The sequence below is a fragment of the Nerophis ophidion genome, linkage group LG13, assembly GCF_033978795.1.
Source record: "Nerophis ophidion isolate RoL-2023_Sa linkage group LG13, RoL_Noph_v1.0, whole genome shotgun sequence".
Classification (NCBI taxonomy): Eukaryota; Metazoa; Chordata; class Actinopteri; order Syngnathiformes; family Syngnathidae; genus Nerophis; species Nerophis ophidion.
In genome coordinates, this window is record NC_084623.1 from 41,305,020 (window position 1) to 41,332,950 (window position 27,931).

Here is a 27,931-nt window from a genome sequence, read left to right on the forward strand (position 1 = left end):
CGAAAATGTGTGGCGCATTATGAAGCGTAAAATACGACAGCGGAGACCTCGGACTGTTGTACGACTGAAGCTCTACATAAAACAAGAATGGGAAAGAATTCCACTTTCAAAGCTTCAACAATTAGTTTCCTCAGTTCCCAAACGTTTATTGAGTGTTGTTAAAAGAAAAGGTGATGTAACACAGTGGTGAACATGTCCTTTCCCAACTACTTTGGCACGTGTTGCAGCCATGAAATTCTAAGTTAATTATTATTTGCAAAGTTTATGAGTTTGAACATCAAATATCTTGTCTTTGTAGTGAATTCAACTGAATATGGGTTGAAAAGGATTTGCAAATCATTGTATTCCATTTATATTTACATCTAACACAATTTCCCAACTCATAAGGAAACGGGTTTTTTATGTATGTATGTACAGTGAATATACAGCCCAGCCCCCGGCCAAATTGTTTTAACCCGATGCGGCCTCCAAGTCAAAGCACTAAACAGAAGGAAATCATCATCGGCGGTCACTCGAAGCAAGTATGACGGTCCTCCTGGTAGGGGTGTATCCCTTTATGGAGGATGCCTGTGCGTGACTATGTTTAACGTGGTGAGACTGGTCCACAGACAGTCACCACACTATCCTTGACAGATCCGGGTCAGGGTCCAGTGGCATGGAGTCCAAGACGACTAGGGAACATTTTTTGCTGCAGCCTTTATCCGCCATCCCAGCCGTGATGAGGCTCCTGTTCCACCGTTGAGGTCTTGGGTTATTAATTCCCCATAACCGGGCCCACATGGATGTGGGGGTGCCTTCTTCTCACCATCGCAGCCGCTGAGGTCTTCACCGTATCCCTGGCTAGGGGGCAGTCAGGTACTAGGCCTTTGCCAAGGGCCACCTGAGGTCACAGTAGTAAAGGGGGTTAACCCCCTAGTGCCCCAAGACCACATAGCGGAGCCTCCACTGCCGGATGCACTTTAACGTCATGCCCAGGACACACAGAAGGAAATACCTTAGATGGCGCCATAGCACACCAGTGCCGTTGCTTATGAAAACTATTCGCATTATGGCTGTCAGCGAAGAGAAATCCATGGATTAGCCGCAGGGTTCAAAGTGTAGGAAAAAAGTAGCGGCCAGTAGTCTGGAATTTATGGTATTTCTGTCATCTTTGATTGCTATTGGAGCAGACACAAACACCGAGTTCGGTGACGGTTTTAAATACCCAGCACATGCGAAGCGTTCTCTCAGGGCGCCGCTCGGATGAAGGGGGGGAATAGAGGGGTGGGTCTTGCCCAGGATGCCATTTAAGCTAGAACCGCCTCTGACCAAGGACGCATCGTAAGCCTACGATGATGAGCAAGGAAATGGTCTTCACTAACTAGGCCTCAGGCGGGCGACGCTTGCTTTACTCGAGCAATCGAGGTCAACGCACATATGCCATGCCAGTACAGTACAGTACAGTACAGTACAGTACAGTACAGAGGCTTGTGCTTGAATGCATTTCATCATCTCACATGTGTTACCTCAGCTCTTTGTGCGGTCGCTGCTGTGATTCAGCCTGCTGGATCTCCATAGCAGCAGAGGAGCGAAGGACAGCGATGGGAGGCAGCCTTTCTGACTCAGTCGCTTTCCCATCTGTGTCCACTCTCACACACACACAAACACACGTACACACGCTCACACACACTCACACACACAAGGTTTCTACGGGCTACGGCGCCTCCAGTAGCAGCGTTCACCCTCTGCTGAAGCCAGCTGACTCAGGAAGTCACTGAGAGGAGAGTGGGAGGGAGGGAGAAAGAGGAGCAGGATGAGAAGATGAAGGGAAGACGGAGTGAAATTAGAGAGGATGTGAGGACGAGAGAGAGGGAAGATAGATTCAAATGGCGGTGGAGCAAACTGAATCTTAAAGACAGGTTTTTAATCCGAGCTCCATTATTTCAGACAGAAGCAGTTACGCACAAAGCACTGCAGCCCCAAAAGCTTGTGGTTAAAAAAAAAGGTGCAATGTTTCTTTAAGAGGATAAAAAAAAAAAATGAAGAGAAGATGGCATTTTTAGGGATGTTGAAAAAAAGTGTCATAATATTAATTTTTTAAACTAGAGTACAAAATACATCCTACGGATGTACTCCCGTCCAAAGGCACAACCCAGTAACTCAATTTTGGTCAAAACTGAGCTGATGATAATTTTGGAGTTCCTAGGTGATATGCTTTACATTAGTGTATGCGATATTGTAATTTGTTCCGTAAGTAAGCTGTTACGCGCATGGCAGGACCTAGCAACTACCACATAACCGCATAGATACAACAGAAAAACCTAGTATCTCAAGGGACCAATCGGAGCTTCTTTGTCAGTCGCCTTATTGTCTTTAATGAGACATTTTGTCACACCTGGGTGAAATATTGTCTGGGTTTTGTCTGGTTTCATGTTGTCTTGTCATTTCCTGTTTTATTTTGAAAGGTTAACTCTCCCTCTCGTTTCAAGTCACTTGCCCTTCCTCCTGTTTCACTGGTCTGATGTCTCTCCTGATTGCCTGATTGTGCCCACCTGTGTCACCCTCCCTCATGTGTATAAATGTCTGGTCTTCCTCTTGTCATGTGCCAGAGTATATTGTCTCGCTACGTGCCTCCAGCCTTGTCCACAGCCTTGAACCAAGTTTCGCTAAGTATTGCCTTGCCTTATTTATTGATTTTTTTTTTTCCTCTGAGAAAGAGTGATTTTGTTTGCTAAAGTTTTTGGTCAAGAATTTTGTGTCTAATTTCAGTGCTTTGCCTTCCTTTTTTCCCCTCCTCTTGGAACGCTTTAGTTTGTATTTTTCTCAACTTTTGCGCACTTTCTGTTAAAAGTTTCTTGTCTCCTCTGCGTGAGTGATTTACCTTTTTTTTAGCTAATCATAGATTGTTGTTGTTTTGTTATTAGATTCGTGTGTAATTTTGCTAGTGCCTTTTTCCTCCCTATGGAGTGATTTTCTGTTTATTGCGTTTTGCCTATATGTCTTTTGTTATCATAGATTTTATAGCCGCTTTGCTTTAATCACTATGTTCAAAGAGATTTCAAAGAAAACTATTAAATAGAGCCTGTGTCAATTGTCCCCCTTCTGCACCTGAGTCCTCATTCTCGCCAAGGTATAACACATTTGCACGAATGGGGGCCGACGGTCAACCTGATTATGTGATATTATGGCACGAGGGGATATTTGGAAGATTGGCCCAGGACGTTGCAAGCACCTTCATTAAATGTAATGTTCTTGATTCTTCCCCTTGCGTACTCTTTTGGGCAGATAACTGTGGAGGTCAAAATAAAAACTAGACGCTGTATACGGCTCTTGCCCAATGTGCAAATGCAGAATAGGGCCCACCCGAGATTGTGATAAAATATCTGGAGAAAGGGCACATGTTCATGAGAGCAGATTCAATCCATGGCTCAATCGGCAAGAAAATGAAAGCTCAAGAAAACATCTATACGTTTGATGACTTTGTAGATCTTTGTAAGACAGCATCAAGATAGATTGGTTTTCCTTTGTTTTCTCAAAATCAGCTGGAAGTGAGTTACTAGGTTTTGCCTTTGGACGGGAGTGTAATGACGTACCACAAAAACAACACAACCGACGGAGGTTAATTATGCAGGATTGAAAGACTTCAGCAGTGACCACTTAAAGGCCTACTGAAACCCACTACTACCGACCACGCAGTCTGATAGTTTATATATCAATGATGAAATATTAACATTGCAAAACATGCCAATACGGCCGGTTTAGTTTAATAAATTACAATTTTAAATTTCCCGCGGAGTTTCTTGTTGAAAACGTCGCAGAAAATGACGCATGTTTGTGACGTCGGTTGAGCGGATATTTTAGCCCAGCACCACTTACGGCTAAAAGTCGTCTCTTTTCATCGCATAATTACACAGTAATTTGGACATCTGTGTTGCTGAATCTTTTGCAATTTGTTCATTTAATAATGGAGACTATAAAGAAGAATGCTGTTGGTGGAAAGCGGTGGATTGCAGCTGCCCTTAGCAACCGAAACACAGCCGGTGTTTCTTTGTTTGTTGTGAAGCTTTAGGGAAAATGTTTCTCTACTACATGTCAACCAGCAGGTTTTTAAATGAGAAAATTGGGATATTAAGTCGTCTCTTACCGGAGACTTGAGCAGAGTTAGCATCCTCCTGCAGCAGCTGTCAAAAAGGCAGCTCTGATCTTGGCTCCTCCATTGGCTTCTCTCAGAGACACTGGCGGTCACCGCAGCCCTCCGACTTTCAGGTATGACTTTATAATCTCACTAAAACACTATTAACACAATAAGCAGATAAGGGATTTTCCAGAATTATCCTAGTAAATGTGTCTAATAACATCTGAATCGCTCCCACTGCACTCACCTTTTTTTCTTCTTTTTTTTTCTAGTGCTTCACTCTAACTTTCCTCATCTACAAATCTTTCATCCTCGCTCCAATTAATGGGGAAATCGTCGCTTTCTCGGTCCGAATCACTCTTGCTTCTGGTGGCTATGGTTATAAGCAATGTGAGGATGTGAGGAGCCCTACAACAGGTGACGTCACACGCACATCGTCTGCTACTTCCGCTACAGGCAAGGCTTTTTTATCAGCAACCAAAAGTTTCGAACCTTATCGTGGATGTTCTCTACTAAATCCTTTCAGTAAAAATATGGCAATATCGCAAAATGATCAAGTATGACATAAAATGGACCTGCTATCCCCGTTTAAATAAGAAAATCTCATTTCAGTAGGCCTTTAAGGTCAAACATGTCAACATTTGTCTTTCAAAACGTGGGAAATGATTTTAAAAAAAAAACAAGCTGTAATTTTTGTTGGACACATTTTGCTATTTTTGATACAGTATTTTTAGTTTTTTATTGTAAAGATTAATAAATACATTTTAATTTAATTCTTCATTTTAGCTTCTGTTTTTTCGATGAAGAATATTTGTGAAATATTTCTTCAAACTTATGATTAAAATTCAAAAAAAAAATTCTGGCAAATCTAGAAAATCTGTAGAATCAAATTTAAATCTTATTTCAAAGTCTTTTAAATTTCTTTTAAAATTTTTGTTCTGGAAAATCTAGAAGAAATAATGATTTGTCTTTGTTTGAAATAGAGCTTGTTCCGATTTTTGTTATATATTCCAACAAAGTGCAGATTGGATTTTAACCTATTTAAAACATGTCATCAAAATTCTAAAATTAATTTTAATCAGGAAAAATTACTAATAATGTTCCATAAATTATTTTTTTTAACTTTTTCAGAAAGATTTGAATTAGGTAGTTTTTCTCTTCATGTTTTTCGGTTGAATTTTGAATTTTAAAGAGTCGAAATTGAAGATAAACTATGTTTCAAAATTTCATTTTCATTTTTTTGTGTTTTCTCCTCTTTTAAACTGTTAAATTAAGTGTTTTTTCATCATTCATTTTCTACAAAAAACCTTCCGCATAAGGAAAAAAAATGTACGACGGAATGACAGACAGAAATACCCATTTGTTTTAATATATAGATTTATTTATTAAAGGTAAATTGAGCAAATTGGCTATTTCTGGCAATTTATTTAAGTGTGTATCAAACTGGTAGCCCTTCGCATTAATCAGTACCCAAGAAGTAGCTCTTGGTTTCAAAAAGGTTGGTGACCCCTGCACTAGGGCCAATTTAGTGTTGCCAATCAACCTATCCCCAGGTGCATGTCTTTGGATGTATCATTAAATGATATTTTTTTTTATTACATAACATAATAAAATTATACATTATAACACATTTTTAAACAATAACAATTTGAAAGGTTATGTCAATGCAAAATATATGTATATTTAATTATATAACATATATAAACCAATTTTAAATAGGTTACTAAAATGCCTCTTGGCTGCGGATGTATACTTTATGGCAGGGGTGTCCAAACTTTTTTCACTGAGGGCCGCACACAGAAATATTAAGGCATGCAGGGGCCATTTTGATATTCTTCATTTTCAAACCGTAACAAAATATATGGAATATTTTTTTTTTTTACCTTGAAGGCTCCCGGGGGCCACAAAGGGTCTAAGTCACTAACATGTTAAAAACAAGTCAAATTATTATTTGTTTTTTAATTATTTAACGCTTAGAGTTAATCTGTACAATACATAAACTTCGGGTTGATATCATGCCTTTTTTTGTTAAAGACAACTTTGTTTTTTTTTTATAATAGAACTGAAATATGCAGTATTTCCCCCACTGCCCAAAACATTCAGAAAGCAATGTTTGATGTGAATAATTACAGCTTTAAAAATATCAATAATGCAGGACACCATTGGTTTTAATTCATTAATCTTTTTAAGTAATCTCAGTGAAAAGATAAATAAAATATCATTAAATATATTTGGGATCCAAAAGGTGCCCCACTCTTAAAGTGATACATTTTTATTATTTTTTTTTTAACTTAAGTTACAAGATCAACTTCACATATATCCGTCGATTTTACGTTTAAACTTTTATTTTGTTTGTTTTTTATGCTCTTTTGTCAAATAAAACAATGTTTTGTATGGCAACCACACAATATATGCAATATTTTGCACATCAAACATTTTAAAGTGAAATATTTGAAATAATTGGAGCCTTGAATAGGTCAATAATTCATTACTAGTGTTAGATAGACTTTTTTTAATTATTTTTTTTTTGGGCGCAATGGCAAAAAAAAAGAAAAATTAAGATGGACAAAAGGAAAAAAAAAACAGCCAACTTTTTCTAGTTAGATTGCACCTCACTCCACTTTTTTTTATGTTTTTTTTTTTTGCAATAGCATTTCCACAATTGGGGCTTCACGGTGGCAGAGGGGTTAGTGCATCTGCCTCACAATACGAAGGTCCTGCAGTCCTGGGTTCAAATCCAGGCTCGGGATCTTTCTGTGTGGAGTTTGCATGTTCTCCCCGTGAATGTGTGGGTTCCCTCCGGGTACTCCGGCTTCCTCCCACTTCCAAAGACATGCACCTGGGGATAGGTTGATTGGCAACACTAAATTGGCCCTAGTGTGTGAATGTGAGTGTGAATGTTGTCTGTCTATCTGTGTTGGCCCTGCGATGAGGTGGCGACTTGTCCAGGGTGTACCCCGCCTTCCGCCCGATTGTAGCTGAGATAGGCGCCAGCGCCCCCCGCGACCCCGAAAGGGAATAAGCGGTAGAAAATGGATGGATGGATGGATTTCCACAATTGGCCCCCGGTCCGCACTTTGGACAGCCCTGCTTTATAGGATATAGCACTCTGTTGACACCTTATGGTCGTATAAATTACTGCAGCCTCTGCAGGAAAGCTCGACCCGGACGGAAATAACTGTTCTTGAACATGTTTTTATTTCATGTAATGCAATGTGTTTTATTTAACAAAAATATTAGTCCATTATTACAATAAAAAAAGCCCAATTCAAATTGATTAAACATCTGACAGCATGCATATAAGGCAGGGGTGTCAAACTCAAATACAGAGTGGGCCAAAATTAAAAACTGAACAAAGCAGCGGGCCAAGGTTGAACAAATTAACCTTTTAATAGGGACCCAAACGATTTTTGCATTGAATATTGAACAAGCAAGGCTTATATAACTTTACAGTGACATGCAAAATGGAGTTTCAAATAATAATAATAATAGTCAATGACACAACAAATAACATTTAAATAAAAATTTAATGCCTCTTTTCTATTTGCAGCCTTCTGAGGTAAATATCAAAATAAACCTTTTTCCACAGGCTACTAAGACATTTGAAAATAAAATAACAATAATGAATGACTCAAACATTGAAGCCTTGAAGCAGCAAGAGAACCTGCATGAATAAAACATGAATTATTGCGACACTGATTTGCTTTAACACTGAATATGGAACAAGCGATGCTTATATAACTTGGTGCAAAATCGACTTTCAAAAAAACAAGCGAAAAAACATCAATGTTGTATTAAATAAAATTTGAATAAAAAAATGTAATGCCTATTTTCTATTCGCAGCCTTCTGAGGCAAATATCAACATTAACTTTTTCCAGAGGATAATAAATTTGAAAATAAAATAACAATGAATAAATCAACCATTCAGTTTGTGACACACTGATCTAATCTGATGTGCCCAAGCTTGATGCCTGGCATCTTTTCTGGGATGCTAGTTCATTAATGTCGGGGCTCAGGTGGGCGGGGTTGGGTAGCGTCTCAGAAGAGGTTGTGCTGCATGGGGTTCTGGGTATTTGTTCTGTTGTGTTTATGTTGTGTTATTGTGCGGAAATGTGTTTGTCATTCTTGTTTGGTGTGGGTTCACAGTGTGGCGCATATTTGTAACAGTGTTAAAGTTGTTTATACGGCTGTTGACCAAGTATGATAAATGGGTTGTACTTGTATAGCGCTTTTCTACTTTCAAGGTACTCAAAGCACTTCAACATTTACCCATTCACAGGGAGCTGCCATGCAAGGCGCTAACCAGCACCCATCAGGAACAAGGGTGAAGTGTCTTGCTCAGGACATAACAGACGTGACGAGGTTGGTACTAGGTGGGGATTGAACCAGGGACCCTCGGGTTGCACACGGCCACTCTACCACTGCGCCAGGCCATCCCTACTTAGTATGTGTGTATGGAGGAAAGGTGGACGTGACAACAAGTTGTAGAGGACCCTAAAGGCAGTACCTTTAGGGCACGCCCTCAATAATGATGTCCGGGTGGAAATCCGGAGAAATTCGGGGGAATGGTTGACCCGGGAGACTTTTGAGAGGGGCACTGAAAATCGGGAGGGTTGGCAAGTGTGAGTATTAGCGGTGAATGCGGTGTTACGACGGCCCCGCCGCTGTATAATACCGGCGGGCCAGCTCTAATGTTAATTTGATATTGCCTCAAGGGCCAAATTAAACTACATGGCCCGCGAGCCAGAGTTTGACACCCATGGTGTATATTGTAGTGTCCCGGAAGAGTTAATGCTGCAAGGGGTTCTGGGTATTTTGTTTATGTTCTGTTACGGTGCGGATGTTCCCCGAAATGTGTTTGTCATTTTTGTTTGGTGTGAGTTCACAGAGTGGCGCGTATTTGTAACAGTGTTCAAGTTGTTTATACAGCCGCCCTTAGTGTGACCTGTATGGTTGTTGACCAAGTATGCCTTTCATTCACTCGTGTGTGTTTAAAAGCCGCATATATTATGTGATTAGGCCGGCACGCTGTTTGTATGGAGTAAAAGCGGACGTGACGACAGGTTGTAGAGAACGCTTTAAGGCACGCCCTCAATAATGTTGTCCGGGTGGAAATCGGTTGAAAGGTTTCCTCGGGAGATACTCGAGAAGGGCACTGAACTTCGGGAGTCTCCCGGGAAAATCGGGAGGGTTGGCAAGTATGAGTATTAGCGGTGAATGCGGTGTTATAATACCGGCGGGCAAGCACTAAGGTTAATTTGATATTGCCTCAAAGGCCAAATTAAATTACACGGCGGGCCAAATGTTATGTTAATTTGATATTGCCTCAAGGGGCCAAATTAATTTACAATTCGGCCCGCGGGCCAGAGTTTGACACCCATGATTTAAAGGATTATTTTGTCAATTTTTCCATACATGCAACACATAGAACTGGAGATATCACTTCTCTGTACTCTAGAGAACATTTCCAAGCCCAAGTGTGTGTGTTGAGGGAAAGATAGCAGAAAGACACACAAACATAACCATTTTTAAATTATTTCTTTATTTATATATATATTTATATATATATATATATTTATTCATCTTTGTTTGGTTGATATTCTTTTGTTGTTGCACTTTTAGTATTTTTGTAGTCAACAGAAATGAAAACTAAAACCAAAAACGACAACATAACTAAAGAGTGGAGCAGAGAGCTGGTTTGCGTAGAAGGAGAAGCTGAGATGAAGCACACACACGTTGAAGCAGAGACAAGGAGAAGAGTAGGATCAGTCTGGTTTGGGAAGCAGCTCTCTCCTCCCCACTCTGTCCGACTCATGTGCGGCGCTTCTCATTGGCCAGTCACTTCCTGTTTCCCCTCAGCCAAACTCCACCTTACAAATCTGACTTTGGCTTGACGCAAACATTAAAAAGCAGTATAATCTAATTATGTATATATATATATATTTTTTTTTTTCAGTCTTTTTAGGAAACAGGAAGTGATCGGATGCAAATGAGGAGCGCCAATGCAGCACGACAGCAACAATAGTTAGTTTGTAAAGCATACAGTAAGTCAACCGTGCAGTCTGGGATTGTGCAATTGGGTCAAACAAACATTTACACGTCCATCCGAGGGGTCTTGACTGCACCACAGTTTTTGTCATGAGGTGGTGGGGGTGTGGCAAGTACGGCATTGGAACTGGAAAAAAAATAACAGGATCAGGGGCTGGATACTTGTTTCAATGACGTCCATTTTCAATCCTGTCCAAGGTATTCATCTGCTGGATTCACTCCAGTTTCAGTCCAGAGTGTGTTTAAAAATGACCATCAATCCAGGAGCAAGATGGAAGGATCATAACAAATTAAGTGCAGAAATCCACGGAACAGGGTTTTTGTCAGTCTCCATTCTTGATGTTTTGGAGGATATGTCAACTTTTTTGGGGACGAGTTTTTATTCCCTTTGTGTCGGTTCACCCGCCCAAAGTCTGTAGCACCTAAAGCGACCCAGACAAAGCCCAAAACCTGACCCTGTTTAGCCTGCCACAACTATCCAAACGTAAACAGGCGGAACAGCAATAAGAACAATATCAAAGGAAATACTTTAAAAAGCAACAAAATAATTACTCAAGTGTCTTAATATAATAATATTAAAACAAATAAGAACAATCTTTTTTAAGACATAGAAAGAGCCCTGTCTCTCTTCTCTGTCCTTTTTTGGCAGGAAACTCACAAAGCGAAACATAAAAAGTGACCATAAAACATAAAAATGAAAAAAAAAAGACAAATTGAAATAGCGTTCTATACATGGCATCGCTGTACAAGGAAAAGGGAGCAAAAGTCTGGTAAAACTACCCACGATTCAAGAAACTGTCACAGATGTGAGTGGAGGTCGGAAAGAGGAGGTCATTAATACAAGGTGAGGGCCCAAAAAGACATCATGGAGGAAAAAGGGGGTGTGAGTCCAAAGTGCAGAGCAAAGTTCCTTTTGTTTGTCCTCTTTGCAACAAAGAACTATATTCTATCATAAGTCATTTCAATAAACCTTCTTTTACAGGAACAAGAGTAATAATATTGAGCATTATGTCTTAACATGGTCATTACTATTTGACAATAACATTTTAAATAACAAAAAAGAGGGAGGCGAACATAAGAAGAAAAAAAAAACGAGCTGGTTTTTGAACTGTGTGAGAACAACTCCAAAAAAGTGCCCAGCCGGGAATGATGTGCAGCAGTGTGTGCGCAGGAGGAGGAGGTGGGAATACACGACCGGATCCGTCACGTATTCATCTGCCCGGGATGGGAGACACTGAATGAAGAGAGGTATTTAAAAAAAAAAAGAAAATCCACTGGAAAGAAATGATTGTGCAGGAGATGCTGGCACTTTTGACCTTTTGAACCCTGAACACCCCGCCCTCCCCCACCACTTTGATGTCAACATCCACACAAGCTTTCTAAAGCAGAGAGACAAATGACGGTGGTTTGGCATGATGCTGCTAGACTCAAGTGGACAGGTCAGGATGCTTGACATGGACCTCTGTACTGTACATGGGATACACTGCATCCTGGAGGGGGAGGCAAGCACAACAACACAACATTCATGTAAGCTGCATGACAAACACACAATAATGCTTTAATAGTAACAACTTTCTGCACCATCAAAAAATTTACATTGGTAAAAAGTCTGCATTTACAAAGATAATGCTTAGTGTTAGTTTAGTCATTATCCTTGAATAAATATGCATTTTAGCTTAAGTCAATCATATTTTTATAACTAAAATAGGCACTGTTTAAAAGCGCACTATTTTGCATGTGTTGTGTTTCTGATGCTTCACTGATAATGTTATTGGTTTTTATAGTGAAGCTTTCATTATTTTGAATATTGGTTCATACTGTAGCACTTTAAGATTCAATGAAGTGGGTAATATTATTAATTAGAGATGTCCGATAATGGCTTTTTTGCCGATATTCCGATTTTGTCCAACTCTTAATTACCGATTCCGATATCAACCGATACCGACATATACAGTCGTAGAATCAACACATTATTATGACTAATATTGTTGTGATGCCCCGCTGGATGCATTAAACAATGTAACAAGATTTTCCAAGATAAATCAACTCAAGTTATGGAAAAAAATGCCAACATGGCACTGACATATTTATTATTGAAGTCACAAAGTGCAGATTTTTTTTTAACATGCATCAAAACAGCAGCTTGGAATTTAGGACATGCTCTCACTGAGAGAGCATGAGGAGCTTGAGGTGAGCGGGGAGTTTGAAGTGGGGGGATAGAGGGTAGCGGGGGGTGTATATTGTAGCGTCCCGGATGAGTTAGTGCTGCAAGGGATCCTGAGTATTTGTTCTGTTGTGTTACGGTGCGGATGTTCTCCCGAAATGTGTTTGTCATTCTTGTTTGGTGTGGGTTCACAATGTGGCGCATATTTGTAACATTGTTTAAGTTGTTTGTACCAGTGGTCCCCAACCACCGGGCCATAGAAGAATTTTTGATTCATTTTTATTAAAAAAAAAAAAAAAAAAAAAAAAATGTAATTTTTTTATTAAATCAACATAAAAACACAATATACACTTACAATTAGTGCACCAACCACAAACACCTCCCTTTTTCATGACAAAAACGTCCCTTTTTCATGACAAAGAAAAAATAAATAATTTTTTTTTAAAAAAGGACCCCCCCAACCCCCCTCCCCACCGGGCTGCGGGACAAATTATTAAGCGTTGACCGGTCCGCGGATACAAAAAGGTTGGGGACCACTGGTTTATACGACCACCCTCAGTGTGACCTCTATGGCTGTTGACCAAGTATGTGTATGTGAAAAGCCGTAGATATTATGTGCAAATGCAGTGCCTTTGAGGCACGCCCCCAATATTGTTGTCTGGCTGGAAATCGGGAGAAATTCGGGAGAACGGTTGCCCTGGGAGATTTTCGGGAAGGGCACTGAAATTCGGGAGTCTCCCGGGAAAATCGGGAGGAGTGGCAAGTATGACTGGGAGACACAACTGCTCTGTACTTCTCCCTCAACCGTGTGCCACTCCACACAGAAGCGTTTTAAAAAGTCATACATTTTACTTTTTAAAACAGATACCGATAATTTCCGATACTACATTTTAAAGCATTTATCGGCCGATATTATCGGAAATCTGTATTATTGATTATTTCAATCGGCTGTTGAGGTGTCCTTCTGTGTTCAGCGGTCCTTGAATGCAGTTTAAAAACACCTGTCTTCTATTCCCCGGAGTATAGAATGATCACTCTGTTTTGAGAGAGCAGAGCTTGTAGGTTCAATGTGCACAATTGAATATCTTAGTTGATCAGACAGTTTCAGTTCATTTCGAACATGCATTCAATACTTTTACAATATATTGCAGCACATATTTCCAGTTGTTTCATTACAGCACGTCAGAAAAGGAGTAGGAAAAAGCAGAGCTTATTTAATCCTACCCCTTTTCAGATCTTAGCAGTTTTATCCCATTTTATTGTTCTGTTTGTAACAGAAGAGTGAATAAATACATTCAATATACCTCAAGTAAGTAAACACATTAAATACATAATGAATATTAGACATATAAACATTCACAATAATTAAAGTTATTATAAATAAATAGTTAAGTAGTTTATGCTTCACCTCTGATATTAGTGTATCTCTTTTTTTTTTTAAAGGTTCAAGATGTTAATTTCTGTAAATTTCGTCATCGCCTTAGTCAACATGTATTTCATTAGTTATCGTCCCATCTTAACCTAGGGATGTGACGATATGAAAATGTCATATCTCGGTTATTGTCACCAAAATGATCAGTTATTATGTTTCACGGTATTGTTGAACGTACTCAAAGTACTTACACACTAATAATAAAGTTTTATTTAAAAAAATAAATACAATGAATAAATAGCCACACTAATATACTTTTATGGCAGAGGAAATTAATATGTTGTATAATAATATTGTTCTGGCTATTAAACAGTGTTCAAGTGTTTAAATATGTTTACAATCTTCTGTTTTAAATTAAATGTTTTAGTGTTTTTAATGAAGAAGAAAAAACGTGATATGGGTGCATCACATCCGGTTTATGTGACGTCACTCAAAGTCACTTTTTGTTGTCATTTTGCTTCGAGTCGGTCAATCTCTTTAAGAGAACACAGCTCGTAGGTTGAATGTGCACAAGTGAATATCTTAGTTGCTCAGACAGTAATACATTTATACAAGTTTAGATTGGACTATGTTCGTTTTTAATGGACAAAGATAAGTATTTTGTATTAATTTTAGCAATTAAGATAGCAAGCTCAAGCATGCTTCTGTAGTAAATGAGCGATGTCACACTTATATAAGTTTATCAAAGTGTTATTGATCAATTTTTAACGATCATTTTAATTGAAAAACGGTAATGTTAACCGTTTTACCACAGTTTATTGTTATAACACTAGATGCACTGCAAAAACTGAAATCTAAGTAAGAGTAAATATCTCAAATAAGGGTGATGTCTGCTTATTTTCTGTCTGATAAGATAATTCTTCTCACTAAGCAGATTTTAGGTTAGTGTTTTACTTGTTTTAAGGGTTTTGGTCCTAAATTATCTCAGTAAGATTTTACAGCTTGTTGCTGATATTTTATGACCTATATTGAGTAAAACATAGTGGAAACTAGAATATCAACTGTTGCAAAGCTGCATCATTAGCACTCACAAGTATAAAACTACTTTTTTAAAGTAAGAATTTCTTACTTAAAGCATGAAAAAAAAATCATGATGCCGAGCGCATATCATTATGTCAAGATAATGGCACTAGCATTTACCTAATTTAAGAATGTTTTTCAACATATTGAGCAAAAAGGTCTCATTTGTTTTTCTACCAAGAAAAGTGCACTTGTTATTAGTGAGAATATATGGTACTTATTTTAAGGTATTTTGGGGTTTATTGAGGTTAGCTAATTTTCCTTGTTTTGGGAGGTCTTGACAAGCCAAATGTTCTTGTTCTATTGGCAGATCATTGTCCTTAGTTCAAGTAAAACACCTAATTTTTGTATTTTTTTTTTTCTTGTTTTTGAACACTGACTTTTTGCAGTGTGACGCATACATTACAACTTGCATGTCTCCCGCCTAATTCATTAAGCTGTTCCAGCTTGCTTTTGATACAAATGGTGCGACTTCAAAATGATACTTTCAACTGTGTATTAATTTACCTCACATGCTTGGTAAAGCCTATCTATCGCTGTATCGACTCGTCAATTAAAAGGCAACGACGACTATTTTGAACCACTCGCCCAAAGAAAGGATTACGTACCATTGCTAGACTCCAGCCTGCTCCATGCTGTACTGCAGGTCAGGGGGCTTGTAGCTGAGGAGCATATCTGTGGTGCAGGAAGAAGGATAACAGGCTGCCGCATGGAGCTCCCCTTCAACGTCACACACTGCTTTAAAAAGATATTTCATTGCTGATCTGATTATTCCGGGTGGGGAAAAAAATCTTTAACGTTTTAGCTAATTGCGTTTTTGCTGCTGACCTGAATCTTCCCGCTGGCGCAGCTGCTGGCTTCCTGACAGTGACGTCTGGCTGAGAATGTCTGACATGCGAGCAGAACTTAGAGCCTTCCCAGCCAACAAGCTCATCCCAGACATGGGCTCAGTCTGGTCCTGGCAAGAGATGAACATTTTCTCAGACACAGGCACACGCTCATTTATAATTAATGTGCATTTTATGAAATCTGGAATGAGCAAAAGGCTGTTTTGGAATTCTGCATATTCCAACCAAGTTCAGCTTTACAGATAGTCCTCTGGTTACAATCAAGTTCTGTTCCTAAACAGTGTCGCTCAAATTGTAGACATAACCCATAAAGGTCATACAAAAAAATATTTGTTAAAAATATGAATTACAACAATTGAATGAAACAATAATAATAATAAAAAGAACAACTTCTAATGAAAACTACTTTTTAGGGACTTGTGTTTTTATCCAGTTCCATCTCAACGTCACACATTGCTTTCGTCAAGCACCCCTAAAACCAACAGCCAACTTCTGGCCTTCACTCTAAGAGCAGGGCTGTACAGTGCGAGCGTTTCAGTACTATTTATATAGGTTGTGCGAGTAATGGGGAAAAAAGTAGCACGTGTGCAAATACAGATTTTACCCAATAAAGTATTTATTTTTCCTAATATTTTCAGGCTGTGGTTGATCTATCTTCAACCTCTATTGTCACTCACTCTTCCTCGCTCTCACATTGGTTTTCCCCTGGTGAACCTGTTTGGTTTCAAATGCAACAGAGGCTGTTTTTTTAAATGTAAATACCGCAGACGATCACCCTCGTTTAATCGTAGCTGCCAAAATCATGAGCTCGATTCAAATTTGATTAATTGTGCAGCCCTAGGGTCTGAAGTAATATTGAACAACAAATCAATGACAAGTGACAAACTTGCCATCCAAACAATACCATGTTTGTTGACAAGAACATTCATCCAAGGAAGCACCTTCAATCTTTTTATTAAGCAGAGATAACAAACCAGTGAAAGATTCAAAAGAGTTGCCGTCAGGTCCAACAAAATACCTCTGCTAGCCTGCCAAGCTAACAAAACAGCTCAAGCTAAATGCCGAGCATGTATTCGCTGACGTCACACATCACTAGGCATCAGGCACCACATTTTAAAAGGCACATGCACACACAAACATATCTTAACTGCATTATGTCAGATATTTGAAGGTTATTTTAAGTAACTAATTAATTACTTTACCTAAATCAAAAAGTCATTTATTTAGTAATTCAATTACTTTTTTGGTAAAGTAACGAGTAACTATAATTAATGACTTTTTTAAAGTAATTTTCAGAACACAGCCTGTCACACAGCATTATGAAGCAGTTGGCAGGTTTGGTTTCCTGGCTAAAATCTTTGTATGTCCTAAAATAATGTTTACCTATAAAAACACTAATGTTAAAGGTCAATTATTTTCATCCTGCTGCCGAAGTTTAATCATGTCCGCTTAAACCAGAGCACTTTTTTTTTTTTTTTAAAGAAGATTGGAGATTGTTTGACTTTCTTGTATTCATTTTAAGGCTTTTTTCTTTTTTCTTATGTCAAAACACCTTTTAAGTTGGGTCCCAATATGCAAAACCTACTTTTCTTGTTAGTACCTGTTCTTGCGTATTTGGGATCCTCATCAGTCCCAAAAATGTTAAATCAAGGCATGGTGGAGATATTTAGTTACGTCCACGGATTTTTTTATTTATGGGTTGGTATATGGACCAGTTTTGATCCCTATCGCCCAGCCCTACACTCGTGTTAGCACTGTTTAGGTATGTTCTCGGCTTTTAACTGAGCGTTGCAGTATATATGTATGAGTGCACATGTGTACATTGTTTGAGTGTTAATAATGAACTTGCGATATTTAAAACATTTTATGACCTTTCATATTGCGCCTAATATTTCTCTTTGCTAGAACATTTTTTGTGCTACTAATGTTTTTTATTTAGTAGTACCGATGCCACTAGTGAATAAGCTAAGAAACAGCCCTAAAAAGCACTTTCCAGCACACACTGGCTAAGACCCTCAGTTCAATTTACCCCCGTAGTTGTCTTGCAGGCATTTCTACCCTTCTAAAATATTGTTTTGGCTAGTTAAGGGGGATTAACCACCTCTTTTTCTCCCAGATCTCCTTGTAAAAAGCACAAAATAAATAACCCTTCTAACACTCATGAGCATTATTATTATTAAGCATGAATAAGAGTCGCAACAGTCAAGCCTTGAATATTGGTGGGCGGATTTTTTTACAATTGTCATTTTCACTTTCATGGTTATGACTATCTTTTTTTTGGCACACTGATGCTCAGGAGACATAATGTACTGTAAAAAGTCAACTAAAAAGCATCTACTGTGTTTTCTCCAGTATAACTGTCTCACTCAAAGCAGACACCACACAGTGAAGCGGCAGCCGGCTGCCTCACACAGGGTGGCTTCTGTATCCTGCCACCGTGCGTGCTGTGATTATAGTCCTTGAGCCAATCTCTTGTATTAACAGAGCAAAATGTATGTTATCTATGGGAGTGCGTTCGTAACCCAAGAAACACCACGACCCCGGAGCATTGTAAAGCCAGGACCACTTGTACACTTAAACATGATGGTTCTTTTCAGTTTTCTGTGTATCGCGTGTTGAGTCACTCACATATGCGTCATCACATGTCTGGATGGTGTGGTGGCGCTGAAGTTGTCCTCGGGACCTGTACACATCTCTTTGCTGACTTCGTGAAAAGCTTAAACCGTTATGATCAGGCACCTCCATGGCTTGTCCTGCCGGTCTGCATTCTACATGTTCAGGGTCTGATACAAAAAAATAAAAAAATAAGTTGATGTGTGGACTAGCGCTGTCAAATGATTATTTCTTCAAAAACTGAATAATCACATTTTTTAATTTAGATTAATCATGATTAACCCCAGGTTATTACTCATTTGTATAGTTTAAATTAACATAAAAAACAGCCCAGTTTTAGGCATGCAGTATTATTGTGGGAATGTCAGAGGAACATTTTTTAAACATTTTTAATTTAATCATTTGCTCCAAAATTGTGAACAGTTATATCTTAAACAGGGGTTCTTAAACTTTTTTGATTGTGGGGCCCAATTTTTCCACTACAGAGCAGCCCTGGGCTCACTCCAATATATAATCAAATATATTGCAAAGGAAGGGACTCATACAAACTGATGAAAAATAAATGTACATAAAATTAAGCAGAGCTAAAATGAAAATATTCTAACTAAATCAAAAATAATTATGTTTCTTAAATAAGTGCAAAAAATTCCAGTGCAAATGAAAATAAAGCTTGATTACTTATGCAAAACCAACTTTTCTTACCTATTGGTACCTGCTGTTGTGGATTTGGTATCCCATTAGTCCCACAAATTTGAGATCAAACAGTGGAGGCACTGCGGATAGAGTTATAAAATAATCTAGCCTTCCTTCATACTTCTGCCAAACGAGCCATTTGGAATTTGCAAAACCTGTGACGTTTTTCACACAGATGACGTCAGCGGTTTAAATGTACTCAGAGGGCTTTGTGGGGGTCCGCCATGGTAGTCCGACACTGTAGTCCATAAACTCCTTTTTTGCAATCCGCTTGTTGTGGTGTGGACTGGCTTGTACATGCACATGCATCCCCCACTGTTGCCATTTATGATACAAAGTAGTGTATAGTTCAAACTTTGTCAGTAGGCCTGCTACGGAAGCGCTAAAAACTACAATAAAGATGTCGAGGAGGACACTGTCGAAGTGGAGCCACATAAATAAGCCACAAAATGACGCAACCTGGTGAGACAATCAAAAAACGGCTTGAAAAAGGTCTGTAAAACATAATCTATGCAACATTTTGACCAAGGAACACCATTACATGTTATGTAGACCACACGGAATTGTTCTACGTGTAGAAAAAAAAACATGATCTGACCCCTTTAAGTAATATTTTTCCACTGAAGAAACTTCTGACTTTAGCTCCAGAATGTATCTGCCAAAGTGGTGTAAAAGTGTATTACAACTGAGTACCGCTGCGGCCCATACGGACAACAACCTATTGTTAAGAAACCTCTGATGTAGAATAATATATAATAGAATAGACTTTATTGTCATTATACTTGCATATAACGAGATTAAGGACTCCAATTTAAGGTGCGGTAGTGGGAACAAATATGGGGTAAAAATAAATTACACAAGTGGTAATAAAAAAAACCTAACAATTGGAATAAACAGACTACTATCCAATAAAAATAATAAGCAATCCTGTACATTATACAAAACACTAGAGAAATACAAAATACTGTACACTATACAGAACAAGACAGGCGTGCCGGAGTAATAAATAACAATCAGCGTCGGACAAATTGCCCTCGAAGGGTAATGCTGCACAGTAGTGTATTAAGGTAGGATATTGTATAGATTGTATATCTAACGCAGTGGTTCTCAAATGGGGGTACGCGTACCCCTGGGGGTACTTGAAGGTATGCCAAGGGGTACGTGAGATTTTTTTTTTAAATATTCTAAAAATAGCAACAATTCAAAAATCCTTTATAAATATATTTATTGAATAATACTTTAACAAAATATTAATGTAAGTTCATAAACTGTGAAAAGAAATTCAACAATGCAATATTCAGTGTTGACAGCAAGATTTTTTGTGGACATGTTCCATAAATATTGATGTTAAAGATTTCGTTTTTGTGAAGAAATGTTTAGAATTAACTATTACAATCCCCAAAGTGCGCACTTTAAGTTGATGATTGCTTCTATGTGTAGAAATCTTTATTTATAATTGAATCACTTGTTTATTTTTCAACAAGTTTTTAGGTGTTTTTATATATATTTTTTCCAAATAGTTCAAGAAAGACCAATAAAAAATAGCAATATTTTGCACTGTTATACAATTTAATAAATCAGAAACTGATGACATAGTGCTGTATTTTATTTCTCTATCTCTTTTTTACAACCAAAAATGCTTTGCTCTGATTAGGGTGTACTTGAATTAAAAAAATGTTCACGGGGGTACATCACTGAAAAGAGGTTGAGAACCAGTGCTCTAACGTACCGTCTGGGTTTATTTTGAAGTTAAATTCGGCAGTAAACATACCAGTTAGAGTTTCCTCACTCTTTTGGCGCTGCTGTACGCATTGACCTGATCCCTCGCTGAACAACAACCTGCACCTCCTTTCAAGTAATTATCCATGGTTATCGTAAAATCGCATACAGTCAAAATAAATTGCGTGATTAATGCAATAATGTTTTTGATTAATCACATCAGTCAACTGGTTATTTTTGACATAATCTTAATTCTTGAGAAAATCACAGAATGTATTTAAATTAGTGATTTGTAAACTAACCTCGGGTTACTGGAGGACTGATGTATCCATGTCTGTGTGTTGGGGAGCTGTAGGTAGAGGTGCTGCCTCTCGGAGGACCCAGGAGCTCATGACCTTCTCCCGCTTTGGCCAGAAGGCCCTCGTGTGTGTGATGGTAACCAGATGGTGCCTCATCTTCCTCCATGCTCTCCGAATGGGCCAAGTTACGGCTAGGGACCTGTGCAGAGAGTTGCTGCTGCTGGATTTCTGGTGGTAGTATCTGGAGAAGGTGATGGTAGTGTTTGCCTCCTGAAGAGCCTTGGGGCGCCTGGGGATCCAAAGTCTCACCCTGGCTAAGCTGACGCAGAAGCAGCATCTCTTCGTATTCTGGTGCTGCATTCGTGGGCTGTGTTGAGGGTGCTGCGCAAGAGCGAGGCATCGGCCTCTTTAAAATTGCAGCCAGTTCATGGGGTGGTAGCCTGGGATCTGCGTGGCCTGTTAAAGAATGGCGGGGAGACAGGAGCCCCTGCAGAGTGGGCGTTACATGCTGTTGTGGGGGGCGGTAGTCCAATGGCGTCGGAGAGAGTAATGCTTGCTGTAGTGCTGATGGGGTGCCATAACCGCTGGGTCCCACTGTCCCACCCTGGAAACCTTCCAGGCCAGGTACATTGAGAGAGGCTCCCTGCATATAAGCGTTATAAGAGTTCACCAATCCAGGGGAGCCCCGGCTGGTTGAATCACCAGAAAAAAGGTGGGGATTGAACTGGGCCTGGTCATAGGCTGACGTGAAGCGTCCAAGGCTTCGACTGGAAGGACATTAAAAAAAAACAAGTTCATTTGCGACAGCTGGTATTATTTGAATCCATTTGTGTTATATAATGTGAAATAGATCACTACACTACTTCACACAGGAAAAAAGTATCAAAACGGATTCTTGACCAAGCTTTAGTCTTCACTGAAAGATGTATGGGCCTTTTTTAAATGAGACATTCTCTGAGTATTTATGTAAAGATGGCAGCACAATCTCTCAGTGAAGGCAGTACACAGATGTGAATGTCAGGGACACAATACTTCCTATTCAAACTACAATAACCTCTATGTGTGCTCCCATAGCACATGCTGTACATGCACTCACCGAATACAAGCGCAGTGGTTGTCATCTGCTTAATGTCCATGAGGCATTTTCACACACAGTTTTGTGACAGTTACTAAAATTCCTATCTTCACTCATATCTTAAAGTTCTACCCAAAGTGACAATGTTATGAAATGCTCAAATGTAGAAATTAAATGGAAATATCAACAAAGTTCCTCTGAAATTTGTTATACAGTAGATAAGGTTGTATTTTTCCCTCATTACTGTGAGAATTTTGAAGCATTAAAACCTGGGACAATCCAGGACTAGATGCAGTGTGCTCAATCAACCACCAGGAAGCATCTGTGAGCAGATAAGACTATCATCTCTATCTTTTGTATTTATCAGGTCTGTAGCCAGCACCCCCTGCACCGCGAAAGGGACAAGCGGTGGATAGATGGATGGATGGTAGTACATTCTTCAATCACACTTTTGAGTGAGGGATGCGGCAAAAACTTAACCCAGAACCACTGTAACATGTTCTGAAGTCAACATCGCGGACAATTGGCAGCGATGAATGGACAGGACAAATCATATCACCTGTGCGATTCTGCGTTGTCCGCACTCAACTGCTTCCCAAGAACTCTGTGTCCACATGGTGTTGACAAAAAGCTACTTTGCCTTTGTGCTCCGCCTTCTAATTCCACTTCCTGTAGCTGAATGGTCACCTGAATAAAACAGACACATGATTGGACACTGTTTAAATGTGTGGCACCTTGAGATTAAGATATGTTGATTGACAGTCTAAAAGTAACATGTCTTCCATCACTTGTTACTTCTGCAGTTTTATGCATTTTTATGTATAAAATATAAATAATCGCAAATCGAATCACAATCGCAGTTTGAAGAGTAAAATTGCAATTATTTTTTAAATAAAAATCTTGCAGCCCCAGTTTATGAAGTAGAGAGAAACATTTTTTTGATAAAGATCTAGAAAATGGATGTATGGATGGATGGCTCTTGAGCCTTATTAAAAATGAGAATTATATTAATCTATTATGGTGAACCATACATTACTTAACCATTTAAGATAACTTTATTTGTTGTTTATGTATCATCTATGTAATTGTCTATTTATTTACTGTTGTGTTACAAATTGAGTACCAATGTGTTCAAAACTGCTGTGATACAAAAAGCGGTACGATTAACTACTACTTAAATTACTACTTTTCAGACATGCTCTTATGAGAAACTGGAAATATGTAACGTATCATGTTGTAATTACATGCATTTTCAAAATAAACCTACACCATAACCATTATCACAAAGGGATTCAAACCAGAAAAAAAGTAAGACAAAGGCATGAGGATTATTACTTGCTGCTGCGGGACACCCTGAGCCATTGGGACAGAAGGGTGGACAGATGCTGACTGCTGATTGGTTGGTAGCGATACTCTTTGAAGTCCTGTGGGGGGTGGGCTACCACTTTGGCCCTGGTACAGTGAAGGAGAACCATGTTGATAGGGTACTGAAGATGGACCTAAGAGAAGAAGGACCAAAAAACACAATTTAAAACTTAGACTCAGACAAACTTTATTGATCCACAAGGGAAATTGTTCCACACAGTTATCACAGAAGTCAAAAGGAAAAAAGCTTTGGGATCTATTAAGTCTTTTTTAACTAACCCATTTTTTTTAAAAACATCTAAATGTTCTCCATAAGAACACAAGGTTGGTATTGTCTTCTATTTTTGTGAAGTCCTTGACAAAAAAATAAACATGGTGTGTTGGATCCAATATGGATTGAACTTTCACAGTATCATGTTAGACCCGCTCGACATCCATTGCTTTCCTCCTCTCCAAGGTTCTCATAGCCATCATTGTCACCGACGTCCCACTGGGTGTGAGTTTTCCTTGCCCTTATGTGGGCCTACCGAGGATGTCGTAGTGGTTTGTGTTGTGGTTTGTGCAGCCCTTTGAGACACTAGTGATTTAGGGCTATATAAGTAAACATTGATTGATTGATTGATTAATATTAGGAGTTAGCAGCTACAGAACAGCTAAGCACACAATAGCACCCATGCTAGACATACATAAGTGCCCTAAAGTGAATAATATTTTACTCTTAAACACAACATTTGTCAATATAAACAAGTATAAAATAATTATAGTTGCATATAGGGTTGTCCCAATACCAATATTTAGGTACCGGTATATATATCAATACTTTGTTACTTTTCAAAATAGAGGGAACTTCGCACATGTCTATATTGGCTTTATTTTAACCAAAATTGTTATAATACATAAACAAATGTTTCCCATTGCACCTAAAGAACAATTTTAAAAGGTTGAAATACAAGTTAAAAGGCGTTAAACACATTGGGCTTTTCTGGTTGCACTAAAAGAAAAATTTACAATATTAAATATAGTTTGCCATAATCAAGTAGTAGGTTAGAATACAATGAAAAGCTTTGTTGACATTATATTAAATGTTTCATGATTTATGGTTGGCACTCCGTCTGCGCTTTAAGAAAATAACAATTACTAGTAAATACTAAAAACAAAATTATGGAACAAAGTATACATATAAGCCATGTAGCAAGTAAAACACATTGTTATAGATAAAACACAAATAGTAGGAATCTGTTAGAAAATTCAGTCATTTCACTTGCATTAGTTGACACTAATTAGGTGGATTTAGCTCTGCTAATATTTGGCATCAATTCAAGCAGCTGTGTGCACATCTACGTATGTACATGTGCAGAACAGAGGAGCTGGTTAACTCATGAGAGTAGCATACAGTATGTGCATTTGCGAGAATGGCAACATGTTTGTTGGCTGAGTGACGTCAGTGAGTGAGTGGGCAAGTAAAGAGAGGTAGCTTGTGCACTGCTCAGTAGAGTGCTAAACGGGTGTGGTTGTGCACTGCAAAACAAATAATATAGCGATTGTCACGACTCGGTGGCTTCGTCGGTCTGGCCCGAAAGCAGAGCTTAACAGACCCATTGCCAGGTAAAGTGAAGGATGTTACCACCGACGAAAACATCGGCCCTGGAGGGAACATCTGCCCTGTGCTCCTTAACTACGGTCTGCATGGGAGCCGAACAGCTGGAAAGGTTTAACAACTACATTATTACCTGTCACTCTTTATAAATCCTTGTGCAGATCTGAATGATTATTATTTCAATGTTTACCTAAGTTTGAAGAAGGTGGTAATAATTTAATCTCACGTTTGGTGAGGCAATGTCACGTTTGGCAAGGCATGTTTTAAAGCAACACTTGCAGCGTGGCACCTCCCTGTTTAAAGCGTCACCTTTCCTTAGTTTAGAAGCCAAAATATCACCATATTGCGCTTCATGCACCTCTTATTAACCAGTAAAATTTCAATTTTTTGCCATTCTTACTCTCTACAATGTTATTGCTTGTATGCCCTTTGTGTGTGCGTTTTGACACACTCCACATCATGCGCGCCTTGGCTCTGTAGTCACCGTCGCACAGTAGCATAAACGGTACCGGTATTTTTCAAAAGGTAGTGTAGTACCGCGCTATGTTATTAGTACCGGTACACCGTACAACCCTAATTGCATATTACTTACAGATACAAAGTCTCCAAGGCAGAAGAAGCATATTGGAAAATATCTAGTATCAAACATGTCTGCATCATTCACCTTTTTTGTGTCGTGAGCTTGACGTCATTAATTATGGTGACCACTAAGTGGTGCCAAAAAAAACAATTACTACTCAACGTATAAAATTTCACATTGTTAATAATAATAATAATAATGGTTTAGGGTTTATCATGCCTTCTTTTTACCCAGGAAAGTCCAATTGAATCTACTTTGAAAGGGAGTTCTGCAAGATAACTATCGTTGTTTTGTGTCATTTCTTCTTTTATTAACGGTATGCTACAAAAAAATAAAACTAAGCATGATTAGTTCTGATATTGCATCGGCTCAATATGGGTAAATACTCACCTTGATACCCCTAATACATATGCACCTGAAACTAAACAACCAGGTTTTAAAAATCAGATATGTTGGAGGTAAGAGATGTACATTTTACCATGAATTGATTAACGTGGACCCCGACTTAAACAAGTTGAAAACCTTATTCGGGTCTTACCATTTAGTGGTAAATTGTACGGAATATGTACTGTACTGTGCAATCTACTAATAAAAGTTTCAATCAATCAATCAAAACAACTACAGTATGTATCCAGTAGTGGTGCACGATAATTATCTTATCGATTTAAGAAATGTTGACGAAACACAGATAATCATATGAAAAAGGTACTGATAACATTATTTTTTAAAAGCTCAAATGAGGCCAGATTACCCATACTGTGCTAAAGATGGGTTAGCGTGTACACATCAAGTGCTACTGCTACCTCACATAATGGAAATCTACAGGAAGAGTTTGTCAAAACCACAATTGTTAGATTCTTGCTTACCTACACTGAAATCTATATAATAATAATAGATATAAATAAGTTATCAGTATCGTTCTTGTGAAACCGGAAGCTATCGGTATCGGCTGAATAAAAGAAATATAGTGCATACCTAGTATCCAGTGAATTGCATGTTCTCTTAGTGAGCAGTTTATTTTTGGACATTCATATCTGTGTATTGGACATTCACAGAAAAATCTCAAGTATTTCTCGGAGTGGTCCAATTAATGTTTTTTTTGGGAGTGCCAATACCAAAACGCCATACCGACAAAAGCAGGGGAATCAACACTATTCGCATTAGATTTCCCTTGCAGCCATCTGCAAATGTGACCCAAAAAAAACTCATTTAATATATAGTTTGGACAAGATTAAAGCATTTTCACTGGTAATTACACTTCACCATCGTATGGCCATTCTACAAGTGTAATTAGAGTATGATTACTTACCGTGCCCTTGCATCATGCCCACTGAGCCAGGCGGAGAACTCTGGTTTGGCTGACTGAAGAGGTGGTTGCTGGGATGTGTTGGCGGAGGACTGGATGGTTGGATATGCAACCTGAGAGAGGGCGGCAGAGCCAGTAGGAGAAAAGAGAGATATGGCAGCAATATAACACTCGTACTCAAGGGTACTAAGTCAAGGTACCGTAATTGTAGAACCACAGAATGTGCATTTTTGTGTAAATCATACCTTTGGAGCTGGTGGGTTAGGTGACTGGGCTGGCTCTCTCCATGGCCTAAAGACAGACCCTGTAGAGAATACCTTTATATTAATAAATGAGTTTGGTTTTTGACTAAAAATACATCAACACAAGGACAGATGCTCCCATCTAAATAACTTGCAACAATTTTACATGTTTTGAATAACCCACACATAATATACCAATACAAAGGTAATGTAATAATCACAACATGCATATACCTGGATTTGCTGGTGGAGGATTTGTTGCTCTTGCTGGTAAAGCACATGCTGTTGCTGGGTGTGCTCTAGGAGCCGGTTATCTTGCTGAATCGCATACATTTTCTGAAGCTGTTCACACTCCTGTAAAAGATTCATACTGTAATTCTCCCCTATGTACAGCCAAGCCATCTTATTCGAGTTAAATAAAGGCATGCTGGAATTTCAAAATATGTGACTGTATTTCTAGAAAGGAGAAATATTACAATGGATGTTTTTTGGTATCTTACTGTATGCCAATTACAACATAGCATGTTAAGGTAAGGTAACCTCTTTGATCTATTTTTCCGCCTCACAGACTATCATTAGCAAAATAAAGTACAAGTTTAAAGTTTTAAATATATGACATATTTAAAATAAAAAAATCTGCTTCCAATGTGATGTGACAGATTTTGAAAGAATACATTGTATTGTTGGTATGAGAAGCTTGTTTCCTGTTAAATTAATTTTCAGGCCTCACCACAGAATCACAAAGAGGCTGTTTGAAACATTTACATTGATGCCTAGAGGGTGCTAACGTTCCAATAAATTTTACGCAACATATC

At 38.6% G+C, this 27,931-nt stretch overlaps 2 protein-coding genes across 5 annotated transcripts in view; both read right to left on the minus strand.

Annotated features, from left to right (window-relative positions):
* The window catches only part of LOC133564573 (transmembrane protein 25), a 30,710-nt gene extending 28,962 nt beyond the window's left edge, over positions 1–1,748 (minus strand). The window contains exon 1 of the mRNA XM_061918954.1: positions 1,506–1,748. The gene's annotated coding sequence lies outside the window, so the exon portion shown is untranslated. The remainder of the gene's footprint in view (positions 1–1,505) is intronic.
* Positions 1,749–9,638: 7,890 nt separating this feature from the next.
* Positions 9,639–27,931, minus strand: part of sik3 (SIK family kinase 3) — a 69,197-nt gene continuing 50,904 nt past the window's right edge. For 2 of the 4 annotated variants that reach the window (XM_061918957.1, XM_061918955.1), the window contains 10 exons: positions 27,351–27,470; positions 27,120–27,178; positions 26,878–26,987; positions 23,362–23,525; positions 22,586–22,713; positions 20,955–21,718; positions 18,256–18,410; positions 15,608–15,737; positions 15,388–15,517; positions 9,639–11,653 (listed from right to left, as the gene is read on the minus strand). In XM_061918957.1, coding sequence (XP_061774941.1) covers positions 15,393–15,517; positions 15,608–15,737; positions 18,256–18,410; positions 20,955–21,718; positions 22,586–22,713; positions 23,362–23,525; positions 26,878–26,987; positions 27,120–27,178; positions 27,351–27,470 — 1,755 coding nt within the window. In that variant the 3' untranslated portion in view covers positions 9,639–11,653; positions 15,388–15,392. The remainder of the gene's footprint in view (positions 11,654–15,387; positions 15,518–15,607; positions 15,738–18,255; positions 18,411–20,954; positions 21,719–22,585; positions 22,714–23,361; positions 23,526–26,877; positions 26,988–27,119; positions 27,179–27,350; positions 27,471–27,931) is intronic. The other 2 variants (XM_061918958.1, XM_061918956.1) reach the window with 1 other exon arrangement.